Raw genomic sequence first — 22,032 nt, 5'->3', positions numbered from 1 at the left:
CTTCCAACTCAAACCATTCTGTGATTCTCTGATTCTCTGATTTATGTTTCTGTGATTCTCTGATTTATGATTCTACTCTACTCCTTTTTGTTCTGGTGAACATTTTTGACCACACCCTTCTAACTGAGGGCTCCTCATGTTACAGGAAGGAAAGAAACTCAGACCCCTAAAGTACTGATTTGTGGCAGCAGGGTTACTTTGCGTGAGATAATGTTAATTGAACCAGATGCTGCAGCAAGTGGGTGAACAAACAGCAGGTGTAGGAAGGTCAGTAATACTATATAAGTCCTAATAAAGAGGAAAGCAAACAGTGCTTCTGCATCACGGGGAGGTGAAATCCAGATTGTGTCCAACGTGCTACACTATGAAACCTATTAGTTACATATAATCACAAAAAAATATTGACTGAAGGCTTTTGAAAATGGATCTATGCCATGGGTTTAATCACATGTCTACAGCAGAAGCAATCAAGAAAGAGGCTGTAGGTGGATGGAGAAGCGATATGATGCCCACTTAAGTCCTGCTGGGGAAATCACACTCCACAGCACTTTGAAGGGGAGACAAGGAGCCTCTCCATGATGTTAACATTATCCTGAGTGGTCTGGATGGATGGACACGTTAAGCCCAAAGCCAGCAGGCAGCCCAGCTCTGCGCACTCCTCAGCACAACCTTCACTTGAATCACAGAATGATTTTGCTTGGGAAGGACCTTAAAATCATGTCACTCCAACCCTCTGCCACGGGCAGAGATTTCACTCAATAGATCAAGCTGCTCAGGGCCCCGTCCAACCTCGCCTTGAACACTTCCAGGGATGGGGGTTTCCACAGCTTCTTCTTGACGCGTGGGTACCACCAAAGCCCCCCTCCACGAGCAGGGGTGCGGCTGTCTCAGCAGGTCACGCTGAGCTGGGGGCCCGGAATGTCACCCACGGCGTGAGGTGCCCGGGCTCAGGAGCAGATGAAAGCCAGCCCCGCCTCAGGGCGAGCCCCGCCACCGCCCAGGGCAGACCTTGGCCCGCCTGTCGGGCTCCCCCGGCCCGAGGGGCGTGGGCAGGGGCGGTGCGGACTCCTCCCGCCGCCTGCGGGGAGGGTGGGACGGGGCGCGCCGGCCCCGCCGCCCCCGCCCCCGGCCCGCCCAGCGGGGAAGGAACCGGCTCCTACCCCCGCCCGGTGCCCGGGGTGCGCCGGCCGCAGCTCTGCGTCCCTGCCGCCGCCATGGAGGCTTTCTGCGGGTCCCGCTTCTGGGTAAGCTTCTCCCTCCCCGTCCCGCCCCGCGGAGGGGCCGGGGCAGCGCCGTGCCCGCTCCGCCCGGGGCTTCCCGTGTGTCGGCCGGGCCGGGCCGGAGCGGGCACGGGCAGCCCGGTCCTGCGGCTGCCGAGGGGCTGGGCGGCACCGTCCCTCCGTCGCGGGGCCGTCCCAGAGCCGGCGGTGCGGTGCCTCCGCTCGGGCAGAGCAGCAGAAGGGCCGCTCTCTTCGCCCTTCAGCATCTCCACACCAGAGCCAAGACCGCCCCCACAGAGCATCCCGCGGGGGATGCAGCTCTCCCAGCACAGTCCGCCTCTGGACCTCACACTGATGAACCCGAGGCCGTTCCTTTCTGTTTTAGCGCGTGTTCTGCTCTTCGGAGTCACTCCCGTGGCTGGCACAGTGTTCCCCGTTCAGTGCTTTGTTACTGCTAAAAGAGGGATGGGTTCGTGGCAGCCGGGGGTAGTCACCAGCCGCAAGGATTGCGGTGACTTCTGTTAGGACTTGGAGCCCTCAGCCCTTTGGGAAGGCTGATCGCACCGGGCACTGGGTTTGTAAGCACAAAAGTTTGGAAATTGCTGCCGCGGTCTGCTCCGATGGTGAGAGTGTGTAAGTGCTGCTGCTGGGTTCCCCCAAGGTACAGCGTGCTGTTTGCCTCTCTGCTGGGTAGGCAGGCACTCAGACCATGCGAAGCCATGGGGATGTGAGCACGTATGGTGAATCTGGAACTGCCCCCCCCAATGACTCGGTTTTTGTGTGTCCCTTTCTTTTACGCTGCTTTAGCTCAAAGGGGATTTTTTTTCAAATGAGGAGCCGGGATGAAAAGGAATGTCTGAAGTTGCATCACTGCTGGAAAGCTGCTACAGGACAGCACAAGCAGTTGGCACCGAGCACTTTATGCTGAGTTCCATCCTCAGATAACCAATTATCTTTCAATATCTCTCCCAATATTACTATTTAAAAGAGGAGTTTGGCTCCCAAGCCCCTTGGTTACATTTCTTTGTTTGTATTTCATTTCCAAGCACTCTGCACTCTCTCTGCCACAGCAGCTGGAAGATAAGCTTGCTCAAACAAGTATTTTTGTGTATTATTTCTACCATAAACACTTGTAGGACAGGAGCAAGCACGAACAGATCGACATCGGGCCCTGGTCTATTGGCTGCCTCCAGAAGCAGGTCTTAGCTTCTCAAGGAAGGCTGGTAGTGCAACAACTCTTGTAGCAGTTTATTGATACGTTAATGTAAATATCCAGACGGTTTTCCTGGTTTGAAGTATGACGTAAGTGCATCATTATGTACTTTATGCTGTAGTGTTATACTCCAGCACCAGCATGGTGCTCTCTGTGCTGCTCTCTGTGGTGTCTGCTCTCTGTGGACCTGTTTTCTTTCTTCTTAGGGTCAGAAAAAACTTTCCATCTGTTTAATTGTTTTAAATAACGGTGCTCAACAACTCTGTGAAATTTAACACTGTGACTCCATGACCAGCAGGTTGAACTCAGTGATCACCCTATTTTTGGCAGTATTTTTTGTCAGCAGGAGTGTACTCGGTGCACTGATTTTATGGGATATTTTAAGTGATGACCAGGTAGATGACAGTCACCTTGAAATTATTTGCTCTGCAAATATGTTGTTCCATAAGAAAATGTAGGTAGATGCTTCTGTTTGAAATCTTCCCACAAAAGTTGGGGTTTCTCTTGCTGCATTTGAAGAAGGGAGAACCAGGTGAAAGGCAGTTCCCAGCCTGTGCACCAAACTAATGAATGACATCCAGCTTTGCAGTTCAGAACAAGAACTCGATCAAATGTGAACCAATATTAATGTTCACTTTTTCATTAGCTGATGAACTTAGACTCCCCATTTTTTGTCAAAATCTAGATATTTTTAGAAGCTGAACGTCATATTGGTGTCAGTTTTAAAACTGTTTAGAGTGAAAGGAAACATACTGTCCAATTTAAACAGCTCTTTGTTTTGGAGTTTAAATCAACTACAATACTCTTCTGTTAAAAGCGAATCAGAAAAAAACCAAAATAGTTCAGAATTAGCTCATGAAAATGTTTATCTTGAAATATATAAACTTTAACAGATAATTTATTTATCTTGGATTTTTTTGACTTACCAAAAGTTTTAAGGTTTCAACTCCTCACTCTGATTCAGGGTGGGGAAATTTGCTGGAAATTTTGCTGGTTGCGTTTTTTGTGGTTTTTTTGAAGAGGCAAAATAATTTCCCGTTCAACCCATTTCAGAAATAAGAAATGAAAGGGAACACTGTAGATCCCATTAGAAATCTGTAAAAGCTTTTGGCTTCCAGCTACTGCTTTACCTGTTGAACGTGGAATCAGCAAATTGCCAATGCAAATGTAGGTTATTTATACATAAAAGAGGAACAACCAGAATATTATGTTTTCATAACGCAGTATGAACAATCTCTTCATCTGAACACTTGGAATCGTACTGTCTTCTTCAGCTGTTAATATCTCCTAGCAGTGCTGAATGCCTTTGGGGAGGAGATGAATGTGACAGCACAGACCCACACAAGGCAGGCCTTAGGTGTGTTCTTCACCAGTGCCCATAATGACCTCCTATTTATTGTGTCACATATTTGCTGTGTGATAGTAAGAGTGCTAAATAGGTGTGCCAATTAACGTGGCCCACAGTCTCTGTTTAGAGAAGCAGATACTGGTGAATTATCACTTTTTTGTTGCTTGTGTTCTCCACTGTAGTAAAACGTGAGTGGCCTCTGAGTCCAGAGCAAAGTGATCTCCTGGGGAATGTTTGCTGCACAAGTGTTTCAGCCTAGTGATTAAAGAGCACAAACTTGGGAAAAACCAAATTCTGTTCCAGTGGAGAGAGACCTTGTCTTTCTGCAGCTCAACCTCTCTGAGTAAGAAATGGCTCAGGAGCTGCTGTGAGATTAAAACACTGGGTGCTCAGCACTGCTGTTGGGTAATGTTGGGATGAGGGGCAAATAAATGCCTTGGTCTGCAGACAGGCACAGTGCCTGGGCTTAACCAGCAGCTTGTGTTTTGGGTAGTGTGGTTTTTTTAACAGCATAAATGGGGAATGAGAGAACAAGTGATAGAACATTTCAAAGGGGAGGCCACAATTTCTCAGTTCCTTTCGATCCTGCTCAGCTGACAGCTCGGTTTCCTTGCCCGCCCTGTGTCTTGGTATCCTGATAGAGGTCTTGTTTTTTCCCCATCCCACGTGGCGTGCTGGCTCCTTCTTCATCCAGAGGCTCTTGAGTAATCCAGCAGGAAGTTGCAGCAACTCTCAAGAGTAAACAATACCTCAGTCTTGGCTTGGTGATAGTCCCGTACAAAGCACCCCTTTAACCTTTAGGTTTATGGGTATTCCTTCACCTTGAGTCATTCTGTCAAATTTTGGTAGATTTGGACTAAAAGTCACGCTGCTCTCTGGAAATGCATTCTCCTGCTCTGCTGGTTCAAAGTGCCACAAGTTTCCCCTCTGCATAACTTCCTCTTTTGCTGTATCATGCTTAAATTTCTTGTAGTTGAAGTGACTCAGGATAGCTGTAGTAAGGCAGAAATATTTCTTCCAAGGAAGATGACAAATAGTGTACCGCTTGTAGCATGTGTACAAAGTCTATTTAAACCCCTCCACAACTTATGTGGTTTAATAATAAAACATTCAATTTTAACAATTCCATTATTTTCAGCTAAATCAGTGCCAGCAGAGGATGAGTGAAGCAGAAGGTGGTAGGAGATCACTGCCAAGGAAGGATCCTGCAGTGGGGTGGTATGGTCCAGACTGGCTGTTGTTTATATTTTAGCTTCCCCTTCTGCCACCCTGTGCTAAACACAGAATGTTCAGTGTTTCTAGATATTTAAACATGATGCAGATCTCCACATAATCTTTGTTAACTGTGTCCAACTTCAGCTGAGTCCCACTCCTATAAATCTCTTCACAAATAACTGCATCAGGTACCTCTGTTCTTTCTCATATTACATGGGAGATCAAACTAGGTGACTGTAACAGTCCCTTCAGACATCAAATCTGTGAAGTTATGTGCTCTCAAAGGGTAGGTGGGTTGGCAACCTCCTGAACTTAAAAGCAATTAAGTACTCAAGCTCAAATTCTCCAAGATTTTCAGATTCTTGACATGAATTGAATGGAAGCTGTTGCTAATGGATTTGGGCCACAGATCCTCAATGTCAGGAGCAGTATAAATATAAATACTTAGCATTGGATTTGGAGTATTAGCCAGGGTCTGATACCATTCATCTGTGTGTAAATGGCAAGACTGTATAGTCAAATAGCCTGGATTTGACAGTCTTTGGGAAAGACAAAGTCTGGATTTGAGAGCTGTGAGCAAAACTTGATACCAGTGAAAGCTGCTAGTAGGAAGTGAGTCCTTTAGTGATGGTGTCAATTAATGAAACTCTTCAGCTTTCAACACAACTGTTCCTCCCTGGGCCATTTTAGCTTGTGTGACACAGCTGGTAGCTGTGGTGTCTGGGACTTTGGAATGCTATAAAGTTTGCCTCCTGAAAAGAAATTATACTGGAACTAAATCCAAGTCACATGAGAAGTTCCTTAAAATGAAGCTAAAATTTAATCGCTGTGCTTAGGAATATAAAGCGTTTTGAGATGGGCTTCACCTACCTGGTAGGCAAATTGCTGTGTCACGGGAGAGATAATCCTTTCAACATGTGCAAATTTGTAATGTATTAAAATAAGGAGACTATTAGTGTTTAAAATTTAATTTAAAAAAAATTCTTTTGAAAAACCTATTAAATGAGATCTTTGATTTTTCCCAGTAAGCTCATGCTCGATTTGTCTCCTGATCCCACCGTGGCTGTGATGGGCCATTATCCAGTTGCAAGTTCCTTGGCTGAGCTGGAGGAGAGCAGAATGGCCAGCAGCCAGAGATATTCCCAGGAACGTGCCCATGCTTTTGTACAACCAACAGCCCTGATTCCATGCTGGGCGTGTGTGAGCTGGCACCTTGTCCCTGTGCTAATCTTGTGGCAGTGTGAGTGGTGAAGTCAATGCAGTAAAATTTAGGTCATTTACAGGAATGTCATGTGCCAGTGTCATAAAGCCCTGAATTAGAACAGAATAAAGGAGATGGAGAAGAGAAACTGTTTCATGGGAGTTGTTTCAGAAATAATAATGTCTTTTTTCTTTCTGAAGCTTTCTGATAATGCGTTTGACATTTGTGCGATTAAAAGAAAAATTCTCTCCTCTTCCTCCCATTAGAATGATTTTTATTCCAGAATATCCTCCAACTGCTCTCAGAGCAGGACTGATGGCAATTTTTTTGTGACAGTCCTTTTTATTTTTAGTATACAGCAGCCCAACTGGATGGGCTGGCTTAAAATGGAGCTACAGTGGGACTGTCTCATTCGCAGCCGTTTGAGCTGTTCCTATCTCTTTAATGGAGTTACATTTGTGATGATCCTTGAATTAACCCAATTCCTTTAACTGAAAGGAGATGGGATGGCTTAAATCAAGGATATTTCCCCCCCACAGCCATTATCACACTGGTCTGCAACAGGGCACCCCACTCTTTTATTGGTGCTTGCACAAGACCATAGGAAAAGCCTTCAGTGATGCCATTAACAGGAAGTTTTCTCCCCAACAGTGCATAGCTTTGGTCAATTTTACAAGACAGTTGGGAAGTTCCTTGTGTAGGAACAATCCTGTTTTATTTTCTTGTCAATCCTGCTTTTGATTCTTGAGCATTTTTACTTGTATGTTTGTACCATGCCCTCTCCTCCACAAGTCAAAAATGTCCCTCTGTCCAAGCAAGAGGACTGAGCATAACTGAAACAACTGAAGTAGATGGATTTTACTTTTACTTTAGGTGTATGTTGTCTTAGATCCATATATAGTGTGTGGTCTCCTTCACTATCTCCCTGAGGCTACAGGTGCTTTTCTGAAAGCTCCATTACCTGGGCTCCTGTGGCTGTGGGGATATGAATCTGCCTTTTTTTCATCCTATCTTATTTTTGTATCTGACAGCAAAGAAGCTCTGAACTTTTCATCTTAAAACTCAAAACCTAAGAGGAGAATAAAAAAGGAAATTACTGTCTAGTACTGATATCTAGTTGCAGTTCTCAAGTGCAAGGCATGGTTGGTAGCATTTGTATCATGAAACTTCAGCTCGAGCAAAAACCTCTGACACGTTACTCCACGATCATAAAATAACTCAATAGGCTCTGGTCTTGTGCCACGCCTATTTCATCCCATAAAATAAGCCACTAAAGATCCTTTTACTGCTGGGAAAGAAAGTTCAGCATCCTGCCCAGTGTCCTTCACTTATGTAGAGAACTGGTGCAGTGTGCTTTGTAAAACAGAAAAACACCATTTCTGGTTATTAACTGTGTGGTTCATGCAGAACTCTAGATGCTTATGTCCCTTAACCCCGCCTTCTTTCTGAGCAGTGTTGCTGCAGTGAAGAATGTTGTTTCTGCTTGCCCTTTCCAGGTGGGGGAAAGGTTGCTCTGTAAACATGAGGAAGAATTGAGTGGTGCAGCAGCCACTGGGGATTAATGAAGCATCCAGCTCTTTCTATAAGGGTGACACTGTTCCTTTGGAAATGTAAATGGGTGATGGTGCTCTGAAAAGCCCGTTTGAAACTGGTGCTCTTCTGGAGGCCTGGAGCTGTGCTTGCTGGTATTTATGCTCTAAAAGGACAATTAGAGTTGCTCCCAAAGAGTTTATTGACAGGGACCAAGCAGAGGAGATGGACAACAAGTAGAAATGGGAGGTGAGACATGGAGAGGCTGAGGTAAAGCCTGTGCTGTAGCTAAGACTGAGCCTCGGTAGTTTTTAGTGTTGCAGTTCAGAGCCACTCTCATTCCTGGGAGGAGGCAGTGTGGTAGAGCCAAGAGAAAGATCCTTTTTATTTCTTTCCTTTCCTTTAGACTTTTTTCCTTTTATTTATTTTTTTTTCCCAGGCTGTGCAAGTGAAACTCCCTGGCAGGGTATTGACCAGACCTAAGGGCTAAAGAAGGGCAGGAAAAGTCTGCTTTGCATTTCCATTCCCACTAGCAATTTGTTCTACACGAGAAAACCATTGCCATGTTTATGTACCATGTTTATTCACTTCCCTACCTTCCATACTGGATGTGTGCCTTCCTGGCCAGCTTTCCAGTGTAACTGTTAATCTTACATAACATGCAAACCAGTGATAACTGACACGGAATCACTGATAGGGTGTGTGTTAGCCTTGGGTAGGGTGTGAATGACGTCAGCCCAATGGCCTTCACCTTCCAGCAGATAAAGGTTGGGTTTGTGTTTCCTGTGCTTTTCACCATTCTTCTGCAGCTGTAGAAATTCAGAGAGAAGCGTGTATTAATGTTATCCTTTTAAGGGAGAGAACTGCTTGACACTGCAGAGATGCTGTAAGTCTTTTCTAGGGTTGGGATGCTCTCTGTTGCTGTTTGAGGAACATTACTGCAGCATCAGCAATTATTTTTACTGCTGGGTAAAGCCAGTGTGAGGCACCCTTATTTTAAGCTTCTGTAGTGGGGTAGGAGTTGATTTAGGCTTAAACTCAAGACCAAAACTCCAGCTGGTCTTTTTCAGCAGGCTCCGTAATGTCATCTGGGGATTTTGGGAAACAGACAGACAGGAATTTCCCTGTCCCTGTTTTGCAGCCTAGGTTTAGGCTTTCTGTTTGTTCTTTAAATGCTGTAATGGATGATGTGCAGGAAGCCCAAGATACGTGGCACTGAACTTCTATTTCTTTTAAAGGCATTATCAGTTTTAAGGATGGCTTTTTCAATAGCAACATTCTTTTCCAGAGGGGAGAACATAATAGAAAGTACTAAGTGTTAGAGCAGGTTTAATGCTGCTCAGAGCTTCCCCTGTTGAATACCTTCCCTTAATTGAAGATCATGTATTTAAACCTGGTCATTTAAATGCAAGTCCTGCTGTCCAGATGGCCCTTAATGCAAGAATTGTGTTTATCCAAAGACAGACTGGCGTGATGGGTGCGAGTGAAAGCTGTGGCTAGGGCCCCTGTCAATGATACCCTTAACTGATCAGTAGAAAGCCCCACTAACTTGTAAGTTTTAGACTCCAAGAGACCCCTTTTCTGCTGTGAAGCTGTAACAAGCATTTCTAATCTCTTCCCATGGGTGTTTGCATTGTATTTTAGTACTAGAGGATTAAGTAAATCGTGTGCCCAGGGAGTTCAGTATAGTGGGCTGGTGATTTCTGCAGTGCTCCATCTCACCAGCAGAGCCTCCAGCATCCAAGGATCCTGCATCCAAGGGAATGCTGCTGCATTTGGCAGTCAGGAGAAGCCACAGAGCACGGAGGAGTCTGGATTAGTAATAGGTCACAGCTTATTGTCCTCAACACTTGCTTGTGGGTAAGTGGGGTAGCAGCAATGCTGGCTGGGATGGGCATGCTGGCTCTTGTGGTTTCTCTGGGATGAGTTTTGTGGAGAAAGTTGTGTTTCCCAACATTTGCTGCTGAGTACTTCCCCTTGTGAGATGCCTGTTGATGGGTCACCACAGCCCTGGGTCACAGAGCTGCCTGCAGAGCGTTTTCAGGGGGCTGTCACTGAAGGGCAGAGCTGTGATGTCCAGGGGAAGGTGAGTAGCTCTCAGGAGAGCACAGAGCCACAAGCCAAGGAACAGGGGTGCTCCCCAACATCAATGTGTTAGGTCTCTTTCAGCAGCAAGTCCAAAGAAAATCTTTATACCCAGACAGTCCAAGGTGGGTATTTTCATCCTCAACCAGAACAGGACTCAAGAAACATTTCAATTTGCTCTGTTTCCCAGGACAGAGTTCAGAAAGGCAAAGCCAGATTGAAGCAGGAGCCTTAAAGACAGGAGGCCAAGAGCTGATGTGTCCCTCCAGCTGTTGCTTCTTGTATTTGTTCTCCAGGGTGGAGTTCTGTAACTTTACTGCTGCACTGAAGGGTATGTAACAACAGGTAACAAAGTTGGCTTGGTCAGGAGAGATTGTATTGAGCCTTTGTGTCATATTCTGACTCCAAATGAGTTGTTTAGGGTTGGAGTGGATGTTGGAATACACACTGTCAGTGTGGTGATTTATAAAGCCATAAAGTGGAACTTCCAGCTCCGTGAAGACTGATTCTGCATGGTAAGAAACCCAACTTGCAGACTCCCTGATTGAAAAGTAATAATAATAATGCATTGTAGAGTCCCTGCTGCATGGCACATACCATCATATATGGTTTAACCCAAGCCAGCAGCTGCTCACTAATCCCTTCCACTTCCCTGCTGGGATGGGAGAAGATGTGGAAAAAAGGTAAATTCCATGAGTTGAGACAAGAACAGTTTAATAATTGAAATAAAATATAATTATAATAATAATAATATAATTGTAATGCAAAGAGAGACAACAAAAAAGAGAGACAGAGCACTGTATCAGCTACTAGGGAGAAAATAAATAGAAGTGTATTTAGAAAAATAAATACTTAAGAACTCTATCCCAGGACACATAGCAACATTAATGCACTCCAGCCTGGCCTCAGGGAGAGCAAGTTATTTGTATGGAATTCAACTACTTAAGTGTTTTAGGCACTCTGTCTTCTAACAGGGACCCCTCTTCTATTCAGGATGGGAACAGTCTGCTCTCAGAGCAGAAGCAGATCCTTATAGAAATATCTCTTCCAGGAAAGCTTATTTATCTCTTCCAGATTGGAATTGGACCTGGAAAAACATCACCAAGAAGCCAGTAGTCAGTCCTGTTACCTTGGCCATAGGTTTCTCCTTCAGCCCACATCCCTGTTCCCATGTGCCATGGAAGTAGTAGGCTCTTGTTGGCCATCACGTGGGTGCTGCTTCCTGTAGTTTCACATAATTTTGGAAAGGTTCCACTTTTATTCTCATGGATAATTCTACTGAATCTCAAAATCTTACTTTTTTTTTTTAGGACAGAATTTTTGTTTTCTGGCCAGCTGCATTTTTACGTTCAGAAATGCAAACCCTTTGCCTTGTTTAAATAAGAGTAAATGAAAACCTTCCAATGGCTTGGCAGCCCTGCAGTCTGTGTCTTGGATACAATAGGCAGCTTGTGTTCAGTTCAGAAGTGAATGGACTTCTGGGGCAGTTTCTAGGTTGCTGTCAGACAGAAAGCTATTCCTGGACATTTTGGTCTTATAGGAAAGGTTTAAATTAAAAACTGGAGGTGGGGGGGCTGGGGGGTTCCCCTCAATAACTTTTCCCTTAAACAGAGTCTTTGTTTTATTCTGTGCTTCAGTTATTGCTATTCTTCTTCTGCTTTCCTTTTCCAGGATTTTTTCCAACAAGCAAAAGGAACACAATTGCAAACATGCTCAAGACATTGCTAAACCACATGTAATTTAAAGAGGAAATTAGTATTTTGTTGAATAAATGAGAGTAGATAAGCTCCTACTTGGGAACTAAGGAGCTTCAAACTTCTACAGGACATCTCCTGCCCCAGGCAGGGTAGCTGCTAGAGGAGCTTATTATGTTAGAGATGCTGAAATCTTTTGATGATGAGCCAAAAAATGGGTGCTCTTTGAATGTTATCATCCATTCTGGTGCCAGAGACCTGCTCGCTGGAAGAAATGTGGGGCTGGAGTTTGGTTTGGTTTTGATCTTGTGTTTGAATTGCTGTGTAATTGCCCCTGTGTTGTTGATTTGTGGCTGACGCTTGCCCGAGGTCTGGACAGACCTGTTGAGGTAATTGGGGCTGTTTTTATTCTGCTGGCCCATGCTGGGTGCCTGAGTGCCTCCAAAAAAAGCCATTTCTTGGCTAGAGAGGCACCAGCTGCGCAAAGGGCGCAGTTCCGATGTGGAGCTGGTGGATTTGTGCCAACCTGCACCGCTGCCAAAGCTGAAGCACCGAGTGACAAATGTGTCACAGTTCAGCCAAACCATCCTGCACCCAGCTAAGGCTTTGTAGCCTCGTTACACTTAACGAACTCGTTCCTGTGTTTGTGGACAGGTTCAGTGATGCACGTGTCTTCTGATGGATCATCACTGAAATGGAAAGATTCTCTGCAGATTGTGGCTCTTCAGTTCTCCTAAAATCAACATTCAGTCTCTTTTGTGTTGGTAAACACAAGAAGGACTGGAAATACTTTGAGGAATTGATTTTCAGAGTAGTCTGTCACTTAGTAGGGATGAGAAGTGGCTCAATGTAACTGAAACCCTTCTGCTGAGAGCTCAGACCCAAAAATAATTAAGTAAATTGTTCTTTATCTAGAGATAAAGTATATTTGAACCAGGGGTATCTTAGTTTTATCATCATCTTGTTAATGACAGTACAACAAAGTCATTTTACATTCCCCGCAAGTTTTTATCTACCACACTTAAGATGACGCATCAGATGGTAAAATCCAAGTTGTGAATTTCCAGGAGGTTTGATTAAAACCAAGTTCTCCTTTACCATACTGAAAGTTCTGTTTTAGTCTGAGCTTGTGGAACTGTGTTTGCATGGGTGCATTGAAATCTTTAGGTACAAGTGCATATGTGGTTTGTGGTGTCCAGGGTTACAGCTGGAAAGCATTCCTTGAAATGTTTCCAAGAAAATCTGATTCCTGCCTGCATGTTCAGTACATTTCTTTTGCCTTGGTTTACAATAGGGAAGTAATTAAAGTTGGAAGCATATAAGTAAGAAGGACAAAGTGTTAGTCATAAGTGGAGGGGATTTTCCCAGGTCAGCATAAGGTTGGTCTAAATCTGATCATTTTCTCCAGTGCTGGACATTCTTGCTGGATGAGTTCTCAAGTGGAGGATTTTTCCTCAGGAGCTTTGTTTAGCAGAGGCACTCCAGGCTGGGAATGCCTGAGGAACATGGTGTTATCAGTACCTGTAACTAAGCCTCAGCAAAGGCAGAAACACAAGGGGTTTGTCTGCTACAGAATGCATGTCCAGCTCTGAAATACAGGAGGGCACAAATCTTTTTCTTTTAGGTTTTGCCCAGTATTTACAACTGTACTTAGCCCTTTCACTATAGCAGATTAACCACAAGTGCTTGGGGTAAGTATTTTGGGAAAGCTCTTACTCAGGCCGTGTGCTAACTCCATCAGGATCTGAATACAACTTCATTCAAGCAGATGTTCCAGTTGGCAGCACTTCTGCCTCTCTGTTAATGAATGTGTCTTGTCCCCCTTCCAGGATTCAAACCTTACAATACACACGGATAACCCAGACCTAACACCATGTTTCCAGAACACCATCCTGGCATGGATCCCCAGCATTTACCTGTGGAGTGCTTTACCCTTTTACCTTCTCTACCTGAAGCGCAACAAACGAGGGTACATCGTGCTGTCCGTGCTGAGCAGGTTCAAGACGGTGAGAGCTCTTTGCAGAGCCCCATGGGCCATGTAGAGTTCATTTTTATTAGTTCAGCATCCAAGGAAGTAGGGTTTAAACAAATTTCCCTCCAATTTATCGTATTGAAGAGCTTGCTCGTAGGAACAAACAGTGTGCATACAGATATCTGAGGGAGGAAATCCATCCTGGGAGCCCACCTTTCTGGGTAGAGAGAAGAGTTGATTGCTCTGCCATGAGCAATCCCCCTTTGTGAGCCAAAACTGCACTGCTTCAGCCTTACTTAAGGTTTAAACCACTGAAAGCTGCAAACCAAAGACCTTAAGGTAGATCTAGTGGGAATTTTACCTCTTTGTGAAAGTAAGCTTGAGAAGGGTTTTTTCAAGCTTCTCTCCCCATGCAATAGCAATGTGATTTCATCTGCACCTTGTGCTTAAAAGGTTCCTGGTGTCAGCAGCCCCTCAGGTGTGTAAGTGGCTGGGTCTAAGAAAAGCAAAGAAGTCACTTTCCATAGGCCATTAAATAACTCAGGTTATTCCTGGAGAAAAATACCAGGCTTCTGCTTCAGGGCATGTCTGCCTTTACTCTGGGTGCTGCCTGTGTTTCCAATCAAAACTAAGTAGGGGGAAAAATCCAGGCAAAATACGTTAGTCTTTTTACTGGTTGTGATTGCAGAATCCCTCAGAAAGCAGTTGAGATGAGATGCTTGGTTTGAGTGCAGTGGGACAGTTCATCAGACTGCAGCTGATCAGTGCTGTGATTGTGTTTACACAGCTTTGTTTTGCTGGGAATCTGTGAATCAGAATGGGCTTTTTTTAGCTCTCTGACCGCCCCTGGAGAGGAGTTTACCAAATGCTGTTTCTGTTTGCCTCCTCTCAGCTGTTTGGTGTCCTGCTGTGGTGTGTGAGCTGGGCAGATCTCTTCTACTCCTTCCATGAGCTCCTGCAAAACAGAACCCCTCCACCAGTCTATTTTGTAACTCCACTGGTCGTTGGCATCACCGTGGTTTGTAGCTGTTTCTGTTCACTATGACCAGTATGAATAACTTTCTTTTAGACAGATGAAGGATGAAGAGCCCCTTTGCATTCATTGCTTTATCTGGACTTCTTTTAACTGTATTATTAGTATTTGTATTACTGAAGCAAATTTTGCTACCAAAAAGGCCAGAGTCACAAATCTCTCTCTCAAGTAGATTTTCAGCTGTGTAAATTAAAGTATTTATAATGCTGCCTTCCAGCCTGCTTTCACCTATCTCTCCAGGCTTGTGATCCAGTTCTGGAGAGAATTTGAATAGGACTTTGCCAAAAGAGTGATACAATGGAGCATGGCTTGTGCATTGTTCAGTGCTGTATCGGACTTTGGAAAGCTGTGTCTATTACCTGGTGGCTGTTCCTCCATTAAACAAAACAAGTTGGCTTTGCCTAGGATGACAAACAGGCTTGTGGCTGTTGTATGAAAAATAAAGCAGTAAAATTTGCCCATTAAGTTTTTTAATTCCCTTGGTTAATTTTTTTTTTTTTAATCTTTTTTTCTAGACAAGTCATGATGGTCCATCTGGATTGGAGAAATGACAGTCCCTACATTTGTTTAAAATGTAGCTAATATTTAATTGTTCCTAGCCCTACGTGCAAAGGCTTAAAAATTGAATTCTGGAGATGAGGCTCTGAAAACAGCAAAACAAATTATTTCACAGTTATTTGCTGCTCTCAGATGATGGAGGTTTTGCCATTGACCTCTGTGAAGTCATGATGGGGCTCATTTCAGAGAGGTCCTGCTGCTCTGGTATCCTTCCAGTCGATGGTGGCTCTAGGAGCTGCCATCTGAGGGTGCAAAGAGGGGGAGTACTGGGATGGGGTTGTGTTCATGTGTTCCTGTATTTACTTTTACAGCTCTTAGCTACACTGCTTATCCAGTACGAAAGGCTGAGAGGAATTCAGTCCTCTGGAGTGCTCATTATCTTCTGGTTTTTGTCCATGCTCTGTGCAGTGGGGCCTTTCCGGTCAAAGATCATGACTACAACAGCACAGGTAACAAGCCATCTTTGTTAGCACTTGGAGAACAGGAAATGTAGCCATCCACATCTCTGTGAAAAGAATGAATCACCCGAGTCTGGAGTCAGATCTGAAGCCAGGTTTTGCCAGAGAGAAAAAGGAGTTTGGTTCTGTTGCCTTGACTCAGACTTTCGTAACTAGAAGGGAACTGGATTTCTCAGGCAGTGTCAAAAAGCAGATTTTGCTTAGCCCAGAGCTATACTGGATAGACATGAGAGAGCAATACCAACACTGTGTATATGGGAACAGACTCCTGTCTTTTTTTAAATCTCATCCCCCCTGCTTAAATGGGGATGGGTAGTAATCAGAGAGGACACATTTTAATATGTAAGGTTCCTTTTTGCTTAGGCAGCTTGGCCACATTAGGCAGCTCCATGGGCTTCCTGGTGTCAGTGCCTGATGGGCTGAGGACAGCGTTCTGACTCCACTGGGGCTGGGAATAGAGAACAGAAAGTTGGAGGGAGAGAAACCTGGGCTGTTATGATTGCTGTTTGAAAACATAGCAGGTTCTCCCACAGTAAGAAACTTGTTAAGTTTTTCCCAGAAACAAATTCACTAAGTAGGGCAAGGCAGATTGCTCCAGTGATTAGATCATCAAAGGCTGGGAGAGAAAAAGAGTGCTTGGAAAACATTAAGGTGATTGCTTCTCCTCAGTGAAATCAGTGTTGATTCTGTTTGGTGATTCCTTGTTTTTATTCTTGCTTCTTTGTAATATTAGCAGCATTATCCTGTTAGCAAGGATTTTCCTGTAGCAGGCTGTTATAAATATTCCAGTGGCAATTGAATTAAACCTTAAATGAGAGCCTGGGCAGAACTTTGTCAGATAATAGCTGCAATCTGGTGAGACCATTTCAAACACCACTTAGAGGCAGTTTTAATAAGTAAAAATATTGGGCTATCAATGTTTCAATACATAATCATCTTGAAATTATGGGTGCAGAGCCTTAGAACAAGTCTGGGTAACACTTCTCCTCCTGTGACTGCCCAGAACCAAATATTCCTTCTCTTGCACTTAAGGTTTTTACATTTTAAGTGAACAATGAGAATGTTCAGAATGACATTAGGGCATGAAAGAGCTGTATAAAGGACATACCCTCACAGCAAGAAGTTTTAGGTAAACTGCAGACTCATGATTAGGAAAGGAAATATCTCCAGAGCAGCTGGAACTCTTATTATGCAATGCAGTGGTTTTCCTGCAGCTTCTTCTGAAGGTATTTAACACTCACTGCTTGTCAGTGATAAGATGTTAAAGTAAAAGGATGTTCTCTGATCTGGGTTGACAATTCCTATGCTTAAGACGTGATCTTGCAAGAACCCCCAGAGGTAATTTAAAAGGATGTTATGTAGTCCTGATTCCAGAGGGTGTCTGCATGCAGTGAAGATGTATAAGCACTTTGAACTTGACATAATTTAATGAAAAGCTTGGAGATAAGCATGTTCTTAGGCACTTGTCAGAGTCCGAGCATACTTTTGTGAGATAATTCCTGCTAGGATCTTCTTTGTAGTATTCAACTGTAGAGGAAGAAAAGAATTGCCAAAAGAAACTGTGAAAAAGGAGAGAGAGTGTACTGGGGAGCTTGGAAGTGCAGTAAAAACAATCATTTACAGTGTTTCTTTTCCCTCTAGGGCCATGTAAATGAAAGGTTCAGGTTTACCACATTTTACATCTACTTTGCTTTGATAATCATCGAGTTGATGCTGTCGTTTTTTAAAGAGAAGCCTCCATTTTTTTCCCCTGTTAATAAAGATGCTGTAAGTATTTTTCTCTTTGCTTTATTTGGATTTTACAAACTATATGGTGTTTTGAGAGTTCCACTGAGAGTACTTGTTATTGAAAGCAGCTTTGGATTGTCATGGACATGGCAGTACTTAGTAACCCTCTTACAAAACACTGGGTATGGAGAGGAATACTGGGGTTTGGAGTCTTTTTCCATTATCTGTGCCATCAGAAATGGCTTGAAGCTGTGTGGTGAAAGCAGCTCTCCTGCTTGCTGCTTCACAGCAGTGTAAATTACATTTATGAGCATTGAAGTGTAATATTAATTATTTCAAGAGGGTTTTTTTAGGATATAGTGGTCTGCTTGCTTAACATTCATCTTGAGTTAGTGAAAGTCCATGAGGTTTGTCCTAATAAATGAGTTCTATACATGTTGAGAATAGATATAGAAAAACATTAATAACAGAAGATATTAGTGGTGTCACAGGTTAAATTTCTTCTCCAATCATAAAATAGTCTCTATAATTGGATTTATGTTTGAACCAAGCTGAGAGAGAAGTTGAGTTCATGTCTTAAAATGAACATCTCAGAAACTGTAGAATGACATTTCACTTTATAGCTGTGATTTAAAGGCAGTATATGAAGCAGTTTTTAGATATGAAAGGAGTTCAGTGCGACATGGGAAATAAAAGAAATCAATTTATGTCTCATTAGGACATAGGTATGTACATGTAATATATAATACGCCAAAACTGATCAAAATAGACTGTTGTATTAAAGTAATGGTAAATGTCTTGCTTTATTTATTTTGGGTTTTTTTTCTCTGATAAATTCATTATAGAATCCATGTCCAGAGTTAAATTCAGGCTTCCTGTCAAGATTGACGTTTTGGTGGTTTACAAGGTGAGTTCTCTCTTCAAGCTGTTGGACAGCTGACAAACCCAAAACCCACTCGTGATCTGTGTTGCACAGAGTGAGCAGTACAGAGATTCTGCCTCTGTGAGTCGTTGATGTTGGATGCTCTTTCATCCACAGTGGTGTCAGCACTTGGAGCATTTGTCTTTTTAGAAACACAGAGCCCAAACTTTTTCTCTGTGAAGTATGGCAGCGACTGTGTCAGGACAAATAGTGCAGCCCTGGCTGTGCTCAACACATGCTGGAATATAACCCGAACCAAGATGTAGCTCTGTGCTGCACAAGATTAATTGTGGCAGCCTTTCACCCAGCTGAGGGTGCATTTTGTTTCCTTTGAGGTTTGTGAGTGAATGCTTTTTTATAAGGATGTTTTCTGTGCAAAAGGGAAAGTAAACTGGGTTATGTATACAAATGATTGCCACCGAGGCTGCTGACAAAAGGTATGTGTGTTAAAGATGCAAATTTGAGGTTGGGCCTGCTACTCCATGATAAAGAAGTGGAACAGCTGTCAAAGGTTGTGTTAAGACCCAGTTTTTCCACAGTGGTTGAGATCTTCATTCTTCCACCCGTGTAACTTTTATTGTCCTGGTAACAGCCCTGTAAACCTCTTTTTAGTGAGAGGATGAGATCTTTATAAACTTACAGAGTGTTCAGCTTCCCCAGCGAGATTCTTGGCAGCTATGATGTTTGTATCCCTTTGACAAAATTCCCCTTACAGTTGAGGAACTGTAGTTTTCAGAAAAATCTGATTTTCCTTTAACTCCAGTAAGCTTCATTTTTGCATTTTGTTCACCTCTGACAGTTATTCCAGATAGACTTTATTATTTTCACTTCTAAAGCTTCACTGTTTCCATTTAACGCCACAATTTCATCCAAATGCTTCTCGTAGCTGGTTTTTATTGTCCTTTTTTTTCCTGAAGTGGTATTTTCAATAAAATACATGTAATCAGAAATACGTCATGTCCTTTCCTTAATTGCAAACATCAATAAAAGGAACAAAGGGTGATAATTATTCTCTCATCTCTCTTTCTGTGGAGTATCTTCTTGCTTTTGTTAGCTTAATAGTCCTAGAGTTACTGGCAATGCTTTAAGTACTGTTTTCCAAACTGAATTGGGCTGTTTTTCTCCGTATGTGCAGCATGGCAATTCAAGGGTACAAAAGGCCTCTCGAAGACAAAGATCTGTGGTCGCTGAACGAAGATGACACTTCAAAAACTATCGTGCAACAACTGAGTAAAGAGTGGGACAGAGAAAAAGCAGAGTGCAAACAGTGAGTACACGAACAAGTCTGCAAACTCGAGAGCTTGATCTGAGTCCTTTCAACACTCGTAAGTTGCTCATCCATGAAAATGAGCCAACTAAAAATGCACCCACCACTTCGACCTTTCTGCTCTTCACTCATCAATAGTCAAACTTTCTTATTTTAATATGTCTAGGCAGAGGCAAGCAGGAGCCCTGTGGGGCTTGTGTGCCACCAACACACTTTTTAGGTGCTTAAAATCCCCGTGGGCAGGTGGTGCCACTTGCCATGTGGAGAAGGGCTGGAGATGTGTGAGGAGAAGCTGTTGAGTTGGTTGGGTTGTAGAAAATGAACAACTTTTCACCACTGAGCTGGTAGTTGTCTAACTGCATAATTGCATCCCTCCCAGGCATGTTGGAGCACAGCTTCTGGGCACATAAACCAGAAGGGGTTCCTCATCATCTCCATCGTGAGTTTTTTGGCCTGGCAGTATTTTTAGCCTTAAGGCTCTCAGCAATGGGCAAGTCTTCACTTCCCAGTAGTAAAGATAGGAAACTCAAAACATGTGAAAGGCAGGAGGGGAAGAGAGATCCTGCTTTATTGCTGAGACCCTACTGCTGTTGCCTGGAAAATTAGCAGCAAAATTATCCTAGTGTCTGATGGAAATGGGATGAGGGTCAGAACTTGCATACAGTTATACCCCTGCTCGAGAGGATTTCCTTCTTATTGCATGTTCTGTCCTGATCTAATCTTAAGGAATTATCTATTGTGCAACTCTACTTCCTTCTCCCACTGGTTTGTGTCCAAAATGTTTCCAAGCAAATAGATGTGATAATAGTGTGTTTCAAATGAAAAATGTCAATAAGGAGGAGGCCTGTGCTTCCATTTCCTTTCATTGTGGAGATTTCTTCTCCATGTGGAGGCTTTCCTCTGTTCTCTTCTGTGCATGTCCTTGCCAAATTGGAAAGACCCTATTATTTGATAATATTAGGAGAGAGTTGTAATTTTCTTGGCAAGGCTAAATATGATGTGGAGAGTTCCACTTTGCAGCTAAAATTTGAAACATTTCCAGCACTAACACCAGCACCTGTCCACTAGTGCTCTGTGTGGATGTGTTTTAGTTCTACTTCAAGGTTTATTTTTGGGGGTTTTTTTCATTTTCTTAATGTCTCTATTTTTATGGTGTTGAATAATGTGCATTGTCTGGGCTCTGGTCTTTTTGCACAGACATAAGTATTACTCCTCCAGGCTATTTCACAGTAAGAGCACAGCCCTCATGCAGGAGTGCCTGGGGTCCAGGAAAACTTTTGCTGGGAAACCAGAAACCGTGCCTGGAGTTTTGTCAGGGGATTCATTGCATTTTGGAAACTATTCGTACAAACTGGGGCCAGTTGGCAATGAATTTAGCCATAAATTATGAGTCATATTTAGCTCAGGTAAAATTTTGTGGCAGCTGTATTAATGATTCTAAGGTGGGGGAAAGAGCAAAAACAAAGCAAATCACTGTACTCCAGATTTCTGGGTTTCATAGAACTCTAAAAGCTCTGCTTATTCTTCAGTTATAAGTAGGTATTCTCTATTACTTCATGTCAAATAACATTAGTGGTAGTTGCTTGTGAGCCATTGTAAATACTTTTTTTTCCTTTTAACGCTTATTAAATCTGCTCTGAGCAAGCTTTTATGACATTCAAAATGCTGTGTGAATTTGTACACATGTTGAAAGTGTGATGAAAAGTATTTGCAGTGTACATAGTAGTAATTTATTTTTAAAAACTTAATCAGTTGCAGCTCTGACATAGCTAAAGCTTTCAACTTGTTTTGTGGTAATGATTATCACATTTCTGTTGTTCCCAAACCTTTTTTGCTTCACAGCTGTCTTGTGAGTTACTGTTAAATAATTGCTAAAATTTAATTTGTTTCTAATGAGTTACAGGAGAGACCAGCATGGATTTAAAATGTGACTGTAGATAATAAAGCACACAAGAAGTATTTTTCCTTTCTTTTGCTTGTATTGCTGAAGTTTCTGCTCAGTTTACTGATAAGTGCAGTTTCTTCTGAGAAAGTTAGGGCTGTGCTGGATGGAGAAGAGAGAGCTGGAATGCATTTCCCCTCATTTTTAGTTAGCTTGTGATTTTAGAGACTGTCCTTATGAAGACATACTGAAGATGCAGGGCCTTGTCAGCACCATTGAGAAGCTCTGTGTTTTCCCATGAGATAAATCAGTACCTATTACCTGCCCTGCTATTAATAATGGCAACCAGACACACGGTCTTTGCTTTGGTAAAAAGCTGGGTGTGAGCAGTCCCACACACTGCTGAAAACCTGACCTCACCTAACTACGTGTAGTAAACACTAAAAGTGCATTTTCTCCCTCTGGGACTCTTAGCTGCAAGAGAACCATTGCTTTGCTGTTAGCTCAGTGTAATAAACATTTTTAACAGCACAAAGTCAGGGGCAAGTAGTCTTGTTTCTTCAAATCCTTCAATGAGTTTAACAGTCTGGTTGCCAGAAAAACAAGGCTTTGCTCATAAACTCTCCAGGTTTGATCTGAAAGACAAAGACAGCACTGTTTTTTGTTCTCTGGGGGGGAAAAATAAATTGTCTGGTTTAGCTTCTCC

At 43.1% G+C, this 22,032-nt stretch overlaps 1 protein-coding gene across 2 annotated transcripts in view; it reads left to right on the top strand.

The window, feature by feature from the left end:
- The first annotated feature begins 1,138 nt into the window (after positions 1 to 1,138).
- Positions 1,139 to 22,032, top strand: part of ABCC3 (ATP binding cassette subfamily C member 3) — a 45,480-nt gene continuing 24,586 nt past the window's right edge. The window contains exons 1-7 of one of the 2 annotated variants that reach the window (XM_048323610.1): positions 1,139 to 1,244; positions 13,336 to 13,512; positions 14,371 to 14,496; positions 15,381 to 15,518; positions 17,169 to 17,294; positions 18,101 to 18,162; positions 19,313 to 19,444. In XM_048323610.1, coding sequence (XP_048179567.1) covers positions 1,215 to 1,244; positions 13,336 to 13,512; positions 14,371 to 14,496; positions 15,381 to 15,518; positions 17,169 to 17,294; positions 18,101 to 18,162; positions 19,313 to 19,444 — 791 coding nt within the window. In that variant the 5' untranslated portion in view covers positions 1,139 to 1,214. The remainder of the gene's footprint in view (positions 1,245 to 13,335; positions 13,513 to 14,370; positions 14,497 to 15,380; positions 15,519 to 17,168; positions 17,295 to 18,100; positions 18,163 to 19,312; positions 19,445 to 22,032) is intronic. The other variant, XM_048323609.1, reaches the window with a different exon arrangement.

This window comes from Corvus hawaiiensis, chromosome 19 (assembly GCF_020740725.1).
Source record: "Corvus hawaiiensis isolate bCorHaw1 chromosome 19, bCorHaw1.pri.cur, whole genome shotgun sequence".
NCBI lineage: Eukaryota > Metazoa > Chordata > Aves > Passeriformes > Corvidae > Corvus > Corvus hawaiiensis.
This window is presented reverse-complemented; position numbering and strand designations above follow the sequence as displayed.